This window comes from Lampetra planeri, chromosome 34 (assembly GCF_965212315.1).
Source record: "Lampetra planeri chromosome 34, kcLamPlan1.2.h2, whole genome shotgun sequence".
In the NCBI taxonomy this organism is placed as follows: Eukaryota; Metazoa; Chordata; class Hyperoartia; order Petromyzontiformes; family Petromyzontidae; genus Lampetra; species Lampetra planeri.
The window spans coordinates 500,087-519,149 of record NC_136140.1 but is presented as its reverse complement, the minus strand read 5'-3'; the positions used below and the strand labels follow the sequence as shown (position 1 = coordinate 519,149).

The window sequence follows — 19,063 nt, the reverse complement described above, 5'->3', positions numbered from 1 at the left end:
TCAAGTATGAATACGTTTATTGTATAAAGTAAAACACCGAGTGCACACATTCTTTCAGTTTTATTGTTCAATAAAATGTCTGAGTTGTATCAACAGATTTGTTTCTGTTTTCTAGATTTAGTTTACTTATTTGAAATGACCTCTTTCGCCGTACCAAAGTAAATGCAGTCGCCCCTTGAAGAAATCGACTCCTGGTCTCAATGGGCTCTTGCCTGGCGACAAATAAGCGTCGACCACGCGGCGACGGAGCGAGGGACAGCGGGAGACGTCACAACGGCGGCAAAGAAACTGGGTTTTAACGCTCCGGCCATGCAATGGCGCCTAGCAAGGCGCTCTGTGGATGAAGGTGAGGCACACCGCCCGTGGGGGAGAGGAGACCGCGACTGCCGCTCAACGCAGAGGGCCTCGGGAGACGGCGAGCGACTCCTCGCCGCTCCTCTCCTGGCCAGGGAGCTCCACGGCCGTGGCATCCACGCCCGACCCCACTGCCGCCACCGTTGTCGTCACACGCCATTGTCAATCCACTGCTGGATGAAGGCCTCCCCACGCCATCGCTATCTCTCACAATCCTGAAAAGTAACAGCTGCTCGGGTGCTGGTGCACGGTGGATCGTTACATGACCCCCAGTCTGCATTTACATAAACGTGCCAGTAGAGGGCCCTCCTTAGTCACAAGCTCCGCGAAGACGTGCACTAGCTGGTGCTTGTTGTTCACCAGCTGGTGCCCGTTGTCCACCAGCTGGTGCCCGTTGGTCACCAGCTGGTGCCCATATTCTTGGGTCTGTCGTTAAAGTCACGTAGATAGGTTCAAAGAAAATAACAAAAAATAACAACCTATCTAAGTGACTTTACCGAAAGACCTGAGAATATGAATTCCTGCTGTCACGAAAGCTTCAAGTCAGCTGGTGCCCGTTGTTGACGCGGCACCGGCGTAGCCAGCCGTCGCAATAGCTCCTCGCCGCGGCCACGGGCTCCGGCTATGACGAGGCGAGCAACAGGAGATGGCGAGCCTTGTCGTAGGCCCCGAGGAAGATGAAGCCGCCCAGGCTGATCCAGGCCACGCGGGGGAGCAGCCCAGCGAAGAGCCTGCATGGGGCAAGGAGAGCGTTTGACGACGTGCGCTGCAGCGCGGCGGCAGAGCTCCACAAGTGTGCGCGCGGTGCGACTGCTCCGGGGCTCATGGGAGGGACAGGAGGCTGCAATTGTATTGCTTGCTCCAGCGCGAAATGCCAACTACGTTGTGCCACCGGCACGAGTGGGGAATGGTGGAAAACCAACATTGGGCCCAACACATCCAGATCCTGTTCAAATAAACTGTACCCAAATGTCAATGTTTTAAATGATAAATGTGCCACGAGAGACGAGTTCTGTTTTATAACATGAAGTGCCATCATTTGAAATCAGTCACACTTAATTTGTGTTTTAAATCAAGGTACAAGATGATCATAGGGTCTTTCTGAAACTTGGCAAAACCTCTCACACCCAGCACGCGAGGGAGTTCTTCCATGCTGCGTCAATTGGTTCACCATATGCCAAATATCCATTATATCACGTTTTTACACATTAGAGCTTGGAGCACGGTTAGACTGAATGAAAAGGCAAATTGACGCAATGACTTTCCGTGTAGTCACTGGTAACCAAGTTGAAGTAGTCAACTAACTCCACTGAGAGCCTTGGTAAGGCTGCCTTGATTTGAAGCCAGGGTCGTATCCCTGCTGCAGCGCTTTTAGCGCCGCCATTATGAGCCCTCTGAGCCACTCGGCCATTTCGCCCCAAAAATGTTTACAACAGAGGCAGAAGAACCCATACCCAGACAATCCCTGTATCCTCCAGATGCCCAGGAGCACTGCTGTGATGTTTCCTTCTGCCGTGTTTGTTCCGGCCTGACACAGAAATGCAAAACATCAACGCAAATTAGAGATGAAATGTAGCTGTTCAGCAACAACGACCACAACTCCCAACATTCACCTAGGGCAGGCTTTCAACAGACATTTACAGAATTCGTTACTAGCCTGCATCGTCATGGACTGCATGACCGCATCACCTACCTGGCCCTAGACGGCCACTGACCTGCTGCAGGACCATCTGTTGTTGGTCCTGCTACCCTGACGAGGATCTCGTGTCTTCTTTCTGTAAGTGTGCTTGGTAATGCTACACTTTCAGGTGGCTTATATTCATGATGATGGGAGGGGGTAGGATTAATTTAGTGACATCGATCCCTCTACAACGTACAGGGTAGAACACCTGGTGGTTAACACCCCAGGCTCTTTGGCTGCGCCCGTGACTATACACTGTTAATACCCTCAGCAACAATGCGTCCATTAACCCAGATTCCTGCACTCATGATGCATGCAAGAATTATATTTTTACATATATTTTTTATCTTCGCATTTGTGGCACGAACGTGGCCGTGAGCATGTGTGGGTCGAGGGTCGAGGGTCGATCCCGCACCTTGGCCAGCATGATCCTCGTCTTCGCGACGTCCAATGGCGTCGTGACTGCTGCCGCCACCCCCCCTGTGGTAGCAACACACGGGGAACAAACAGACAGTGGTTTTGACACAATCACCATGACACACACACACACACACAGACCCACCAGAACATCCGGGCAGTGGTGGATATGCTCGTGGCCCGTGATCCAGTGGAGGCAAGGGTTGGTGGATCGCACAGATGTTGCAAAGCTCCCTTCCTGTGTGCGTTGAGCCATAGCCTGGCTCGCCAGTGACGGCAGTACAGCCAGCACGTGGACGCCACCCGTTCTGTCTGGAAGGGACACAGCGTGTCTCCACCTCGCACGCGTGTGCTTCCTCCGGGTGCTCCGGTTTCCAAGCGGAGCTTTGGCAAATGTTCACTGCGTAGCTGCCTTCCCGCTCGTCTGTGATTCGTCCTCCTCGCGCATCTGAGTCGTTCTCTCTCTATGAGAGTGAGCGAATACTGTTTGGTAGCACGTTACAAGTTGGAATTATTATTAACGAAGCGTTTGACCGAATATCATATTCTTGTGGAATAATCAGCTTGATTTCAGAGGATACCGTAAAACCTCCCTCCAAGGGCCTGAGGGGCCACGGGCTGTGCAGCCTCTAAGTGCACGAATTTCCACACACAACTAGATTCACCTGCAATGATTCAGGTTATCGCTGTCATCATTTGTAGGCCACTGGATGCAGTGCAAGAGGGTGCACTTCATGCCAAACCTGCGTGCAGCGTTTCCAAACTGTTTGTAGGTATCGCTCATAAAACGTTCTTAAAGCTGCACTTTGCAAAGGGAATATTTTGACTTCAGATATTAACTCAACAGATACAATTACAGTGAAATAAAATCGCATAAATTACTTTAAAACGCCTGATATGTGACCCAGATTGAACAGAGAATGTCCTTGTCCATAAACATTTGGCAGTTCACCACAGCATTGGTGCAAGAAAGCCTGACTGCTGTTGAGACACTGAATGTTAAAACTGGTCCGGTTTGCTTGTGTTGAACCAATGCTGCTGAAATGATTCACTCCCAGAAGGCTGTATAGCTGATGTGATGTGTAAACAAATACGTTTATATTTTTTGTGGAAGGACAGATATGTAGAGGCATATTGTTGGCTTATTTTGTTACTTATATTCTCTATAATAATGCTAATTATTATTTAGTGATGTTTGTACAGATCATTATTATCAGAATTATTGAAATGAAATTTGATTGATTTTCTTTTTGAGTGAAATAAAAATGATTGAATATGAAATGAGCCACTTCACATGAGTTTATCTTTTCAGAAACTTATCCAAAGAATCGTTTACGCGCAAGTACAGGAAGAGAACGTGTAGACCTACGCACCTGCCACAGCTCCACACGTGGCGGCTTGCCACGAGTCCACCTCATGGCCCTGGTGGATCGCCCATCTATCCTGGCGGGCACAGGGTCACCGGGGACGTGAACAATGTAAACCAACCGTGGTGCAGTACGTATGTATGTTGAACTTCTTTCACACCGTACGTAGCCAACCGTGCTAATCGGAGCTCGAGTGCATTAATGGTGAACTGGTGTCAATCACTCACTCGCTCACTCAGCGGGGAACGTGGGGCTGGTGTGTCCTGTTTCCAGTGGGCTCAAGGCTGCATCGGGCCACACTTTAACGGAGCGCAGGTTTCAAGCTTGCGGGGCCTTGTGATGGCACGTTACTACGTGCTCTAGGCTGCCAAGCGTGGCTTGGACAGCTGGTGGAGAAGACTGACCAAATCAGCTGGGATGTGCCCGATCTCCTCAGATCTTGGAAGAGAATCAGGGTTGAGCCTGCAGATTGCTTGCATAGGACAGGCAGCAGCACGGAAAAATCCATTGCTCTACTGTGCTTCTATGCTCCCACATCCAGTGTCCCCACCTTCACCAACCCACACTGACCAGCATGAATTACATTAAATAACCCCCATGATCAACAAAACAAAATATACATCCACTCATTCCTTGGTACACAAATTGTTGTTGTTTCGGCTGAATAGCACATTCACCGCTGCTCACCTTCAATAACTCCCACAGTGGAAACTGGACAAAGGAGAATGGGATCTAAAACGGGACAGAAACACACACACACGTTGTGCTCTCTGAAAGCATCAGTAATGCACACTGCTGGACTTCTCAGTAAATGCAGGTAACACAATTCTTTAATTTGAAAATCTATCTATTGTTCTATTCTACCGCTTTGTTGATCGTCGCGATCCACCGCGCGGTGTTCACGGAGTCCGCCGCGTGATGAACACAACCCAAGAGACACACAGGCTTGCCTTGGGCCTGGGCCATTCCAGGCAATACCCACCACGTAAAGATTCTCAAGACCCGCCGGGACTCTCCCACAAACCATCATCGGCCATGATCAGTTGACTGCTGGATTCAGGCCTTCAAAGCTGAGCTTATTTCATCATTCCATCTCCGAGGTGGACGTACATTTGGATGCGATGTATTATTTAACTGCCACTCAAATCACTACCGTCCTTGGACATTGGCCATCAATCCTTCTAGCAACCTGTCTTGCCCAAGTCCGCTTACTTTTCTTTAAATGTGTATGGTGTCCTTCACTTGTGTATGTTCTCTCATCCATTGTTTTCTCCTTCTGTCTCAATATAATTCCAAGCTTGTATCTCTCCACGCTCCTATGCACATTTATCAGTTTTTGTTCCGGTTTTTTTAGTGTTAACGACCATGTTTCTGAACTATATGTCAACGCGTAATGGACGTGAAAGTTAAATTAAGAGCGGGTGTCCTTTCCTCAAACTCGAGGCAGGGGGAGTGTTGTGGTCATACCTCTCTGGCGATGGTGCTTTTGAATCCCCGATATAGACCCCAGATACCCTGCAGACACACACACACACGAAGATCCTCTATCAAGGCTCAACAGTACGTCTGGCAACGTGCTATTAGCGGCACCTGTTAAGGCCGGAATGGTACATGAAGGAATGGTGGGACCAGCATGCCCACCCACCTTAATCATCATGATCTCCAGTGGTTTTTATATAGCAGCGTCGCTCATGCAAACTGCATCTCAACGCTACACAACTCTGCAACACGTGAAGATGTTTTCAGCCAATTAGTGACCGTTTATAAAAGTGGTAGGGAACCAGAGCACCCGGAGAAAAGCCAAGCGTGCAAGGGGGCAACACTCTATCCCATATAGATGGAACAGATTGAGATTTGTCCACACTTGCTGTACCGCCTTCTCCTGGCAAACTACAGTAGGGCACTTCGACACCCACGGTAAGGGAGTTTACAACATTTGTGTGATCCATCAACCCCCGCTGCCTCCACAGTGCAGGATTACAGGCCACGTGAAAAGCCACCACCGCCCAGAACCCACAACGCCAGTGGACACAATGACCACACGAGAGCCCGCAATCTCAGCAGGGTTGGTGGATCGCACAGAGATCGCTTGTGTGCGAGATACCCATCTACAGGAATACGAGACGGCCAGTAGTTGACAGTTAAGCAGATCGCCGACCTATCCGCGTGCATATCTGTAATATTCCTCCAAGTGTATCGATTTTCTCAGTGTGACCTCATTTCTTCTCGCGCTCGTAAACACTAAGCGAGCGACGCAGGAGAGGTTTGCCGAGCGGGGAACGTCAGCCCCGCGCCCCGTTACCTCGCGCTGCAGCGTGGCAGCCAGCACCTGGCGGGTGGCCACTCGCGTCGCCTGCGCCCGCTGCTTCACCACCTCCACGGGCACGCGGATCAGACACGCCACCTGCTCACGCAAAAGACAACGATCCCCTGTGTAGCCTTGAGCAGACTGCTGGGTACAAGTGCTGTTAGCGAGGAGCACCTATGAAGGCCGGTCTAGCACATGAAGGGGTGGGGGGCCAACACCATGCCCGGCTGCCTTTGTCTCCCCAGTGGCGATGTTTACACAGCGCACCAGGTGCTCATTTGATACCGAGTCGACCTAGGGAAGGCCAAGGACCGGTTCAGATAATCCTCACTGGTGTTGCCCACCAGCGGGAATCGAACTCAGATCACCAAGTTCGTAGCACAATGCGCTAACCGCTGCGCCGCCACTCCCCACAAGGGACACACAGACGTGGATGAGACACTCCGGCTGGTGACGCGCAGGCTGCACTGTGCGTGCGTACACCAAACCCTCACCCTAACCACCACGTGTCCCTGCACCCCAGTGACGACCTGCCATGCATGGTAGCTGCCCGGGTTCAACCCTGCGGAGCTTGTGAGATCTGAATATCGGGCGCGTTCTGGGTGTGCGACATGCGGTGTTGTGAAATGCTCCTCACGGCTTCTCCGATGGAGGCAGCTGCCATGTGCGACAGGGGCGAGCTGCCCAGAGCGCCCTTCACAGTCTCGTAGGTCACGAAGAACGCGGCGGCTGCAACAACACGCGGCCACGTGCATTCCGTCAGCTCCCTCCTGTCCGGAGATGCCGTGTGACCCTCCCGCAAAATCCACTATAACTCGAGAGACTCATGTTAAACGCAACAGTTAAGGAGTAAAACAAACCTGCATAAACACATTACGTTTGGGCAATGATTACAATTTGGTTTAACTCATGCTGCATGGACGACGCAACCCAGGTGGTCAGTCCCGCTGTTTCATTTTGGCAGACCGCACGTATTTGTGAAATTCGACCGGCTGACGAATGAACACACGGCTTCCGTGAGGGACAGCGGGACCTTCTGGAGATCCCGGCTCTTGAGTTTGATAAGCACTGCACTGGCCCATGCACTGTGGGATTGTAGTCTGAGTGGAGGCTGATGCCACTTTTCCACTGCACAACCGAGCCACGCCGTGGCCTTACCGAGCCATACCGCTGACGTCACAGGCAATGAACGAGTCCGCAAGCACATTGACCGACGCAATGTATGAACGAAATTATTAATTGGCTCCGCTTGGCCCTGAGCCAGATTCATTTTTTGTACGAGGCCAGCGTAGCTTGGTTTGGTTCTGGCTTAGCGTGGCTCGCCTGTGGAAAACCATCGGCACCGCGAGGGCCACGTGCCGGCTCGGCTCGGGACGTGCCAGTGGGAAAGCGGCATGAGAGCCGCTGCCCCGGCCCCGTGCCCCGTGGGTCGGAGCGGTTGGGGGCGGAGGCCGAGAGGCCGTGACGGGCGAGCGGCCGGCACCGTTGGGGAAGGAGCCGACGGCCGCCGAGGGGACGCCCGCGTAGACGCCACGGAAGCCGCCGGCACGCGCGAAGCCCTGGGCGCTCTGCAGGCGCGTCTTGAGCGTGTCCAGCGGGAAGAGCGTCAGGTCCACGCTCGCACCCGCCAGCCCCCCGGCCTGACAAACGCAGGCACACACGCACGGGGTAAAGGTGCGGCCCTGCAATGACTTGCTCTTGCCACTGCTAGCAGAAGGGCCCGCCACCAGCCCATCGATCGACTCCCGGCGGCGACGACAGCGACCTGCAGTCCTCGTGACCCGCCACTGGTTCACCTTCCCGCCTTTACCACCCTTTTCCACGCTGGAAGAGGTGAACGTACCCACACTTTGTCCCACCACATGCAACCGGCTGTGCCAAGTGCTGTTCACCATTGCCAGCCATAGTCAACCAATCCACCGCTATCGCTGGCCTTCTAGGGCCTGCGGTGCAACAATCCACCTAGCCCCTGCTGCAAACCAGCTGATTCCATCGCTCCGTCTCCTCCATGGGCATCCTCTGGGGCGCGCTCCCTCCTTTGGTTGCCACTTTGTGCAACGTCAGTTGTGGTTGTCTTGCACGCGGTACGGACAGTGGGGGGTTATTTGACCATACTTCACCACGTCGGTCAGTGCGACTTGGAGAGGAGTGGGGAGCTTAGGAGTACGGTACAATGCAATGGATGTCGCTGAATTTCACTCGCTCAGCTGCACACCACCCACCAAGCAGCCCCGCGCGCTGCATACAACGACAATAACCTGTGCCATGATGCCACGGGTGGTTGCCCATTCCAAGCATTGTCCAGGCTTAAACCTGCTTAGCTTCCGAGATGGCTCGCACTCTCCATATTTTGTTCATAGGTAAACCATGTTAACATAAAACACGTGTTTGATTGAGACAACGGACCACGTGTGTGTGATTGACACAACACACACACACGCGTCTCCCTTCACACAACACACACGTGTGTGTGATTGACACAACAAACGTGTGTATCTTCTTGGTTCTTTCGGTAAAGTCACGTAGAAGGGAAGTAATAAAATAATAAAAATAAAACATAATAAAATTAAATAATTCTCACGACGTTTCGGCTACAACGCAAGCAGCCGTCTTCAGGTGAAGAATGAGACACTACCAAGCTAGGAGCTTATATATAAACTGGTTTGGAGGTGGAAGAGCGCCTTAACAAAAAGAATGTGCATATGAAGAGGAATTTAGCATATTCATGGCAAATGCGTAGGAGGTGGGCGGGGGGGTTTCAAAGTCATATTATGCCCATGCATTATGCAGGATCAGCAGCACCAAGGGGGGGTGCAGGGAGTGGCATTAACAAAGGAAAGGAATGTTAATGATATGTAGCTGCAGTTACTAAACAACCACGTAGAAAACTAAAGTATAAACTACATAAAAAGTATAAACTGCATAGCACCATCAGTATACTTACTATACTCTACAATAAGCTGAGTTACTAACAGCCATTCCCTTCTACGTGACTTTACCGAAAGAACCAAGAAGATGAATCCCTGCAGTCACGAAAGCTTTAAATCGAAACGTGTGTATGATTGACAACACACACGTGTGTGTGTGTATGATTGACACAGCAGGCACAGCAGGCGTGTGTGTGTGATTGACACAGCAGGCACAGCAGGCGTGTGTGTGTGTGATTGACACAACACGCGTGTGTGTGTATGATTGATACAACACGTGTGTGTGTGTGATTGACACAGCAGGTGTGCTGTGCGTGAGACACGAGGTCGCACTCACCGCCAGACAGGCGAGGAACTCCCTCGTGTTCATTCACGCTGCTGTAGTTGCTGCTGATGCTGCCGATGTTGCTGCTGCTGTTGATGTTGCTGCTGCTGTTGATGTTGCACACAGCACACAAAGATCCCCCGTATAGCCGTAACAGACTGTTGGGGCAAGTGCTGTTAGCGAGCACCTATGATGGCCTGAACAGCACACGAGGGGGTGGGTGGCCAGGACCACGTCCGACCGCCTTTGTCTCCCCAGTGGCGATGTTTACTACACTGTGTAATCTACACACCGCACCAGTTACTCATTAGAGGCCGTGTCGACCTAGGGGATGCCCGGCACCGGGTCAGATAATCGGTGTTGGTGGCCGTGAGCTGGAATCGAACTCGGTTCGCCGGGTTCGTAGCGCAACGCGCTAACCGCTGCACCACCGCTCCCCCCCAACACGCACGTGGCGGGCACGCGCGCGCCGCTCTCCCCGCAGAGATCGCCAGGGGTCACGCCGCCAGGGGTCACGCCGCCGCCAGGGGACCAGGTCCGGGTCGCCGCGGCTGCGCGCCGCCTCCTCGCTCTCGCACGCCCCCACTCCCGTCACCGCACGGGGTGGGTGGAGCACACAGCGAAAGGAAACATAATTTAGTTCGACGTTTCGTTACCCAGAACCGTGACCTTGAATCGGGAACCCTTCCTCATGGTGCCCCGCCCCTCTCAGATTCTAGCCCCGCCCACCACTCGCGTAGCCCCGCCTACTGCCCTTCGACCGCGACCATCTCGTCATCTTTGCCCCGCCCAATCCCGGGCAGCACCGCCCACTTTGCGTACTGACCCCGCCCCTCTCCGAAAGTTGGCCTGCCCACTTCCCATCTGGGCCCCGCCCATTTATGGGTAACCCCGCCTACTTCCCGTCTTGGCCTCGCCCATTTATGGGTAACCCCGCCCACTTCCCTCTTGGTCCCGCCCACTTCCCGTCTTGGTCTCGCCCGTTCATGAGTAACCCCGCCCGCTTCCTGTCTTGGCTCCGCCCTTTCCGCGTCTGCTGCAGAGCCGTAAACACGCGGGCGGATATCCAAGTGCGTAGTGGCTGACAGCGGCAGTGGCTACAATCACTCGCGCGTTCGTCTCAATTAACTCGCCAATTAACAAAGCACGCGCTCACGGGCAGCGCGAGACATGGCCGACGACGAGGACGACGATCGCGAGGGGCTACGCCACTACCTGCAGCAGATGCCGGGTACGCGGCAGGGGCCTGTGTGAGTGAGGGAGCGAGTGGTGTGAGCAGTCTGCTTGCCCCAGACACCGCTTGCCCTGTGTGAGGGAGCGAGTGGGAGCAGATACCACTTGCCCAATCTGCTTATGTCCGGATAGAGGGGCATGACACACTGGCGCGATTACGGCCTAGAGAAGAGATGGAGCCGATGTGAACGGGGCTGGAGTGGACCTGCCAATGATTGGTACCAGCGGTGTCAACATCGGCGTCTGTGGAGGAGGAGGCTCCTGGGCAGTCGCCCTCCAGCAACACAGCGTCTCGGCCTTTAGTTACTCTCGTCTGTGCTCACCACCAGATGTGGCGATGTCAACCGGTGATTGTTGTGTACATTAAGGATGGACTGGGTCCTGCCATGCATCTGCAGCCACTGCCGGCTCAAGATCGGAATGTGGAAGTGGCCCTGTACACAAACGCGCACGCATATCGAGAAAGAGGAACTGTGGTGATGTGTTCACAAGTTGAGCTGGCCGCCGAGCACATCCTAAACAAGTCTGGTATTTATCTCCACCCAGTGTGGTTAGATGCATTCACTGCGATGGGATTGGATGTTTGGTGAACCCAAGAGTTTTGTTATAACCGCGCAAAGCTACAGGCTGTAGAGTCATTTTATTTCAGTCGAAGTTAATGTTTCTTGGCTTTAGAGACTTTATCGATTTAACCCAGCCAGTGACTTCTCCACGACATCCATAAATATTCGATTTCTCTTAATTTGGCCAACTCGGATGTGTGTGTAGTGTAGTGTGTCAGTTGTTGATCTCGACGCCACGGGATCTTTACCATCCCCAAGCGAAGCAGACGACGCACACAGATCCGAGGTTAATCACATCCGCTGTTTATTTATCAGCGCGGCTGCTGGAATTTAATCGCGAACCTCTGTAACGTGCGGCGAACGTGCAACCGCTCGGCCATATCAGCACCCCGATGATGATGGTGATGGTGGTGGTTTAATACGGGCACAGAGGAGGAGATCATCATCACGGCCGCCGTCAAGCGTGGGGGGCAGCCTTCACGGCTCGTCCATCAATTGGCACCGCGGACATTCCCTGCTGCGACCTGCACCACGTGCCAGGCGGTGAGGGTGAGCGGGGAGTGGTGTAGGGTAGCGGGTAGCGCTACCAAACCCATACCCCTCTCAACCCATACGGTTCACCCGCATTCTTGTACATTGAAATGTCGTTTTCAGGTCCATACGGCGTACAGACGTTTGAATACGGGTAAACAATGTTGTCTATTTGTGTTTCTCTCTTGTGATGGTGGGACGTTGTAGGGTGAACGTTGATATTTATAGGGGCACAGGGTGACCAGCAATGTCTGAATTGGTCTGTAATATGGTAGGCACTGATAAGGGGTTGACAGACCATCCGAGTTCGATTCCCGTTCACGGCCAACAACGATTATCTGAACCGGTCCTTGGACTCCCCTAGGTCGACTCGGCCTCAAATGAGTTCCTGGTGCGATGTGTAAACATTGCGACTGGGGAGACAAAGGCGGCCGGGCTTGGTGTTGGCCACCCACCCCCTCGTGTGCCGTTCCGGTCTTCACAGGTGCTCGCTAACAGAACTTGCCCCAACAGTCTGTTTAGGCTATACGGGGGATCTTTGTTTTGTGGCTGTCTGTGCAGAACTGGAGGATGTGGAGGACGTGGAGGGGGAGGTGGAGGAGGAGGAGAGTGAGTTGGAGGTGGACCCGGGAGACGAGAGCGATGACGGGGAAAGCCCAACCATCATCAACTTCGACTCCACCTTGCCCGCGCTGCACTCGGTACGCGTGCCATGCTCCTTCCATCACAGCCGCGGGGAATCCACCCAGGGAGATTATCACGGTCGTGCCCAGGAGCTAAAGCTATAACTGGCACATGGAGCGAAACGTCGGACGGAATGCCGAAAAACTCGTGGTGCAATCCGAAAACACGTGGGAGAGCTATCGCCACAGAAATGTTTTCATTTGGCATCTTGGTATTCTGTATTACTGGATGGAGCTGGATGTAAACATATACTAGGCCCCTTCGAGGCAGCCTATCAACACTAGACATGACTGAGTTTGGAACCCAGTGATTTCTTGCAAGCGTAATGCTGTTGTATGTATGGAATAAATTATAATCTTGTGCTCATGGCCAGATGCCAGATGTATCTCTTTGTGTACAAACTGATCATGTGCTGACACATTAGCTAAAACTCACAAAGCCAAACCAGCCAAGAGTTTGCCTGCTTAAATAGCTCCTGTACTCGTGAAGTATTGCTGCTTTGCAACGCCCATGGGCAATGGACAGTCAGTACATGTTGTTTTGCACAGAGAGACGCACTGTTGGTTTCTTCGGGGCAGCACGGTGGCGAGATGTTAACTACCTCGCCTGGTATACAGGAGGTCGTCGGTTCGATTCTGACCCTTACTGCTGTATATTTCGAGTTTGCATGGTTTCTCTCCCCGTGGCTGTTTGGATTTTTCTCCAAGACTTTTGGTTTTTCCCTCCATGTTTATAAACGTGCGTTTTAGAGTATTTGGCTGCTATACATTCCAACAAATCCACTTCGTTGAACTATCATTTGTGGCCAGGTTGCTTCTGAAAAAGAGCTATTTAACTCAGTGGGCCTTACCTGGTAAAAAAATGTTTAGTTTTTAGTGTTGATACCTTTTAGTGGTTTAAATGTTTATCGGAGCTCTTTGGCAGTGTCCACATGGAAACCGACGAGATGAAATTGACCGACAGCCGCCAGCATCGGTGAGATTCACCATCGTATAGCCGATGCCTATGACATGGAATTGGTCCTATTCCACCACAATTTCTGCGTAACATTCAGGCAAGAAGGGAAGATCTGCAGAGGCCTAGACAGCCAACACAAATCATTTACAGTAATGCAGTCTTTTTTTTTACTCAAAACGTCAATAATGCTGTGGCTGTTAAAGGGAAATATACCACAGGCGAAGTTTGGGACAATGTCCCATCTTCATTTGTTTTTATGTGCTCTGGGCCATTGCCCAATATGTCGTCTTTTACTCCTTTTAAGCCTACGGTGATATTGACGAACCTGCCGAGTCTCTGCTCCTTGTGCTCGTGCACCACTGCCAACTTGGCAGCGTCACCAACTCACTTGTTAATGTGTATGTGTGTTGGGTGATTATTAGGCTTTGAATTACTCCCCAACAGAATAAAGTGATTTTGCTCCCCACCTCCTCCAAGACGTGCGACCAGCATGGAATAGCCACTAGGTGGCCTCGGCATGAAATAGTCTTCCACCAGTAGTGGTCTGGGCAAACCATTTCAGGCCTGTGCCTTTACCTCTTTGTAAGGTGAGTGTTACGCTGCACATGCTTCTGTGCGCGTGCCACAGGAGTGGGTACTGCGTTGCACTACACACCCGACGACCAGAGTTAGATTTCTGCTTGCAGCCAACATCGGCAATGAATAATCTGAACCGGTCTTGGCCTCGTCTAGGTTGACTCAACCTTAGAAGAGTAGCTGGCCCGGTGTGTAAACATCCCCCCTCGGTGTGGCACCATGCCGGCCCCGCATAGGTGTTCGCTAACAGTGCTTGCACCAAGCGTCTGCGTGGCTATACAGGGGGCTGCTGCTGTGTTTGCAGTACCTGGGCACGGACCTGCAGGAGTACAGCGGACGCACGGTGCACGACGAGGAGAGCTGCCAGTCGGTGCCGCTGCTGTCGGGCGGCCTGACCATGCTCATCCCGGGACAGACGCTGCCGCTGCACCTGTTCCGCCCCCAGGAGGTGTCACTCATCCGCAACCTGGTGCTCAACGACCGCACCTTCGGGGTGCTGGCCTACAGGTGTGTGCGCGTGTGTATGTGTTCGCGTGACTCAACCTCAAGTACCTAGTGCGGTGTATGAATATCGGCACTCGGGACACAAAGTTAGCTCAGCGTGATGTTGGGCACCCACCCCCTCGTGTGCCGTGCCGGCCTTCATAGGTGCCCGTTAACAGCACTTGCCCCAACGGTTTGTTAAGGCTATACGGGAGATCTTTGTCTTTGTGCACGCCGTGCCAGTCGGCCGTATCTCACAAAACGGATACATTTCCCCCCTAGCCGGAGAACAGCTGTAGGAGAACGATGTTGTCACTTGCAGGTAGCCAGGATTGGTTGGATTTCGCTGCTGATGTTAGCCATGGCAGGGAATTGAATTTCGGTGGCCGGAATTGATTGAACTGCTGTGCCACTGCTCTACGTCTGTGTAGTTTATGACATGATAAAAAAAATCACGTATTTTTTAATACGAGGGAAATCAGGACTCCCTTTGTTCCTATTTATAGTTTCTTTTATACTTTTTATGCCTCTACAAAAATGATGCATTCACCTGCACAGAGGATAAAATGTTAGTGTTCTGATTCACTCACGTTTGATATGCAAATATGCCAGTGTTGCATATATTAATATGCAACGTGGACCATTCAAAGGGATAATGCTGTTCGAATGGGAATTTATTTGGCAGTAAAACATCGACCTGGCCACTTTAGGGAGCTGCCTGAATGCAAATTGCGGTCATCTGCGAAGCGCAGATTGATTGTGTGGTGCTCTCCGAATGTCTCTTTTGTGCATTGGCGAGCGCGGTGCTGGGCAGGAGGCACCCAGTTTTTCCACTGCAGAAGCTGAGCTGTGCTGCTTGCATTGAAATGCACCGATGACGTGGAACGCTATGTCCATCCTCGGTGTACCAAGAGATGTCACACACAGTTAACTCGTCATTATGGCTGGGCCTGCTTCACCCAAAGCCAGATTCCGATGTCTCGCTAGGTCAACGTAGCACGCTTTGGTTCTGGAAAACTTGCCAGATATTCCATCTGATGGGATTATCCAGGTAAATTATTTGAATAAAAAAAGAGTTGTATCAATGCGTTGTAGATTCCATGCATGTGTGACCTTTCTACCTCGCATGACGCTGTGGTGAATGTCGCATCTCTTTCAACGGGCGGATTGTGAGAACAATTCTACTTCAATCGACGAATTGATAAGCAGCGATGTCGTAGCACGCTTGAGGAAGTCATCCACCAGCGATATCACAAGGGGGTGCCATGACTGCGCTGTAGAGTCCTCTTCGGAGGCTGAAATCGATGTTTCAATGTTACAGGTTTGTATGTATGGATATACACTGAACTTTCTCGCACCGTACGTAGCCAACCGTGCTAATCGGAGGTGCAAGGAAATTATTGCGATGAAGGTGGGATTTGAACTCACGCGTGCAGAGCACAACGGATTCGCAATGCGTCGCCTTAACCACCCGGCCTCCTGGTGCAAGCATCAAATAGCGCTGGATTTGTTTTCACTGAGTATTGCTCAACCCTGAATAGCAATTGAACTTTAAAGGGAAATGTAGTTCATATTGTGTCATCTTAAATGATGATGATGATGATAATAATGATTCAGTTCTGCTATCACCCAATACTCCAGGGTGTCTCACAGCATCTTAACTCAACACATTTGAAGGGCACCCCGAGTGGCAGCTGCCCCTGTGGGCACAAGGCGTCTCAGCTCCTGGCCTGCAAATGCGCATTATTACTATGTATATTCCCAATTGAGTAATTTGCGGTGTAACTTTCGAACATGACAAATCTGGACCCTGATGCCAGCACACAATGGCCTCCTCTTGCGAATGACGTGGGGGAATCTTTAATGTTCATCGTGAAGTGGACAGCTCCTAGCGTGATTGTGGTTACGACACACCGCAGGAGTAACTGGGGCGGCTGCTGCCTTCACACCGCGAACCTCTGTGACAAGCGGCGAGCGCGCTTCTGCTCGGGCCGTGTCATGTTTACAAGAGCTGTTGTAACCCCTCGTTCTAGACGGACGGATGGAACTAATGCATTCAAGCGTTCAACCTTTGTTGAAAAGCGTTAAAAAACGAGCCCTAAATACTGTGTGGAAATTGCAGTGGGCGTTATTAGTTGTTTTTTTCCAGCAGGAAAGTTCGTGTTTCTGTTGTGTACATTGAAATGGAACGCACGCATTCAACAACCTTGCCAACAGCGCATGATGGTAGAGAAGGGTCCGTTTAGTGTTAGCTAAGTCAAGTTGAGCTCAGTATTTAACGGGGGTTTATTTTTGTTCTTCCACAGTTTGATACGTGGGGTCAGAACATTGTAAATGTCACTGCCCGTGATGATAACGGCGCTTACGAGGAGGCAATGCGAAGAGCAGCGATCCCCCGCCTGCTTCGCGACGGGAAGATGAATGAGTCAGCGGCGGGTTGCAGAGGGCACGCCTCGCTCATGAATAGCGACCGGAGCTGCATATTATTCATCGCGCTAGCTAAATGCACTGGCATGAATGGAAATTTGGTGCAAAACCTCGGCTTATACAGATTTAAGAGGATAACAATTTTCATTGTTAAGATAATTAAATTTCATATTGGAGACTCGTATTAACAACGGGCGGATTATGCACGGTGCCTTCCTCCGTGTGGCTCCCCGTGTCTCGGGCATTAGCAACAAACTATGAATCGTAAAGATACCTGGGTACGCCTCTCCGAGCCCTGGGTAATTATACGTTTCGCTCGGTGGTGAAGCAGCGATTGCACAGCCATTGTGCTTCCGCTTCAACCGATTTGGCCGTACGCTTGAGGGGTGCATTGCCAAGCGAGAGAACAAATACTGCGTAGCTTTAGTAATAAAAGTGAGTATCGCAGTTGTTTATTCAAAATCTCAGTTGGTGATTAAACGATTAAACACAGTTCTCAATATGGGTCTCAGCCCTTCTAATGAACATATTAAGACGATGTGCGTGTAAATCCACTGCTGGCTGAGGGGCTATACACACTGTGGAGGGTCGCGGGCGTTGTTTGACTCGACGGGCATTCATCGGTATATGGAACCGAAACGTTCCTGAAAAGTTGTCCATGAAGCAATATTCCGAATATGGAACCTTATTTGCCCATTGGCTTCCATTAGATCATTGGAGATGCATTCCGACGGGATAAAAATGTGACCCCAAGACATAATAATATAACACTTAAGAATGCAGAAAACCTCTTTTAAGCACGTGTTTGCGGGAAATCTATCGTTTTATGATGAATAATTTAGAATACTCGAGATAAGTTGTGATATCAAGATAAATGCTTTAGAATATATTTCTGCTATCACTTACACTTAATCGCCTCTTTCCAGACATCTTTACTTACTTTGATTCCCAGACCAGATGGAACAAATCTGGATATTATAATCAAAGCAGCGGAACCAGCTGTTGGATCAAAAAGATCAGCCGAATTGACCAAATGCTTGCATTAAAAGATGATGCTTCTGTTCAAAAAGGGAGACATGTTTAAAGAATTACAGGAACATTAGCCTCTTGTCACACTTATATAAATTATTTCAGAAGATCGCACAACGAAATGGATCGTGGTATCACGGGCCCAGCTGCGATGTGAGAATACATTAATCGAGCAGCGAATAGAACATGGGAGATAGCGATGATGAACAGACTGTTCATCAACACTCCAAACCAACGCTGCTGAGATCATCGACTGCAATCCCTCGGCTGGAATCCCTCGGCTGGAATCCCTCCACTCATCCTGGGGTCAATCCACTCATCTTTGATTAAATCATGTTTTCAAGTATGGAAAGTTGATGGTCCTTACCACAGTCACCAATGACTGCACAAAAACCCATCGGGTTGAATTTGATCTCCATTTACCCTTTGGCAAATGTGACCTGTGAACCAAACGTACGATTTAGTTCCTTTGGACGAGTGCTCCTCGGGGGACGTGCCGTGCGAACTTGCATCGCTCGGGGTGGCGGTGACACGGCCCAGCGGTCACGCGATCGTCGCTCGTTGACGCGACTTGGGCCAGCGATCGTCGCTCGTTGGCGCGACGTGGGCCAGCGATCGTCGCTCGTTGGGGTGACATTGCCCAGCGGTCGTCGTTCTTTGCGGGGCTCGTGGCTCGAGCGTGGCAGGCCGCGGGCGACGCTGCAGGTCCCGCTACTCGCTTTGAGAAGCGGAGGCCATTGTGTGCCGACGTCATGGTCAAGATTTTCCACATTTGAAAAAAATTCCGGCAAATGTCTCCGTTGGGATGACAGACAGTGACATCGCCTCCCACTATGAAACTGCTGTGGACTGTGTGAACCGTAATGCCCTCCTTCGTCATAGCCTCGCGCTGTCAGAATAGCGAATATAGCATATGTACTCAATTATTGTTAATCACGTGGTGTGGATAAGAACCCTAATTGAAGCGATTTCCGACGTGATTCTGTGACATCGTCTGCCGTAAGCCGTCCTCTTGATAAAATGTGATGCACCCTGCTTGCCGTGAGCGTTGCCCTTTGGAATTTGTTGTCCCAAGACACTGATGCCGATAGTTCACTTTGGATTTATAACAAAAATAAAACCTATTAAAATTACGAAAACATTATAAATGTCTTCATATATAATAGCTTATGGCCACTATATCACCTGCAATGCAAAATTA

The 19,063-nt window shown here is 51.1% G+C and overlaps 2 protein-coding genes across 2 annotated transcripts in view; one reads left to right on the top strand and one right to left on the bottom strand.

Moving 5' to 3' along the window:
• On the bottom strand, positions 1 to 10,078 carry SLC25A26 (solute carrier family 25 member 26). The gene is made up of 10 exons (XM_078610448.1): positions 9,392 to 10,078; positions 7,611 to 7,767; positions 6,765 to 6,856; positions 6,122 to 6,223; positions 5,287 to 5,334; positions 4,507 to 4,551; positions 3,826 to 3,895; positions 2,451 to 2,515; positions 1,809 to 1,882; positions 1 to 1,085 (listed from the first exon to the last, which is right to left on the bottom strand). The coding sequence occupies exons 1-10, from the start codon at positions 9,422 to 9,424 to the stop codon at positions 977 to 979; spliced, it is 795 nt and encodes a 264-aa protein (XP_078466574.1). The 5' UTR covers positions 9,425 to 10,078; the 3' UTR covers positions 1 to 976.
• Positions 10,079 to 10,393: 315 nt separating this feature from the next.
• Positions 10,394 to 19,063, top strand: part of CRBN (cereblon) — a 33,358-nt gene continuing 24,688 nt past the window's right edge. Inside the window, exons 1-3 of the mRNA XM_078610447.1 lie at positions 10,394 to 10,610; positions 12,268 to 12,407; positions 14,228 to 14,430. Coding sequence (XP_078466573.1) covers positions 10,550 to 10,610; positions 12,268 to 12,407; positions 14,228 to 14,430 — 404 coding nt within the window. The 5' untranslated portion in view covers positions 10,394 to 10,549. The remainder of the gene's footprint in view (positions 10,611 to 12,267; positions 12,408 to 14,227; positions 14,431 to 19,063) is intronic.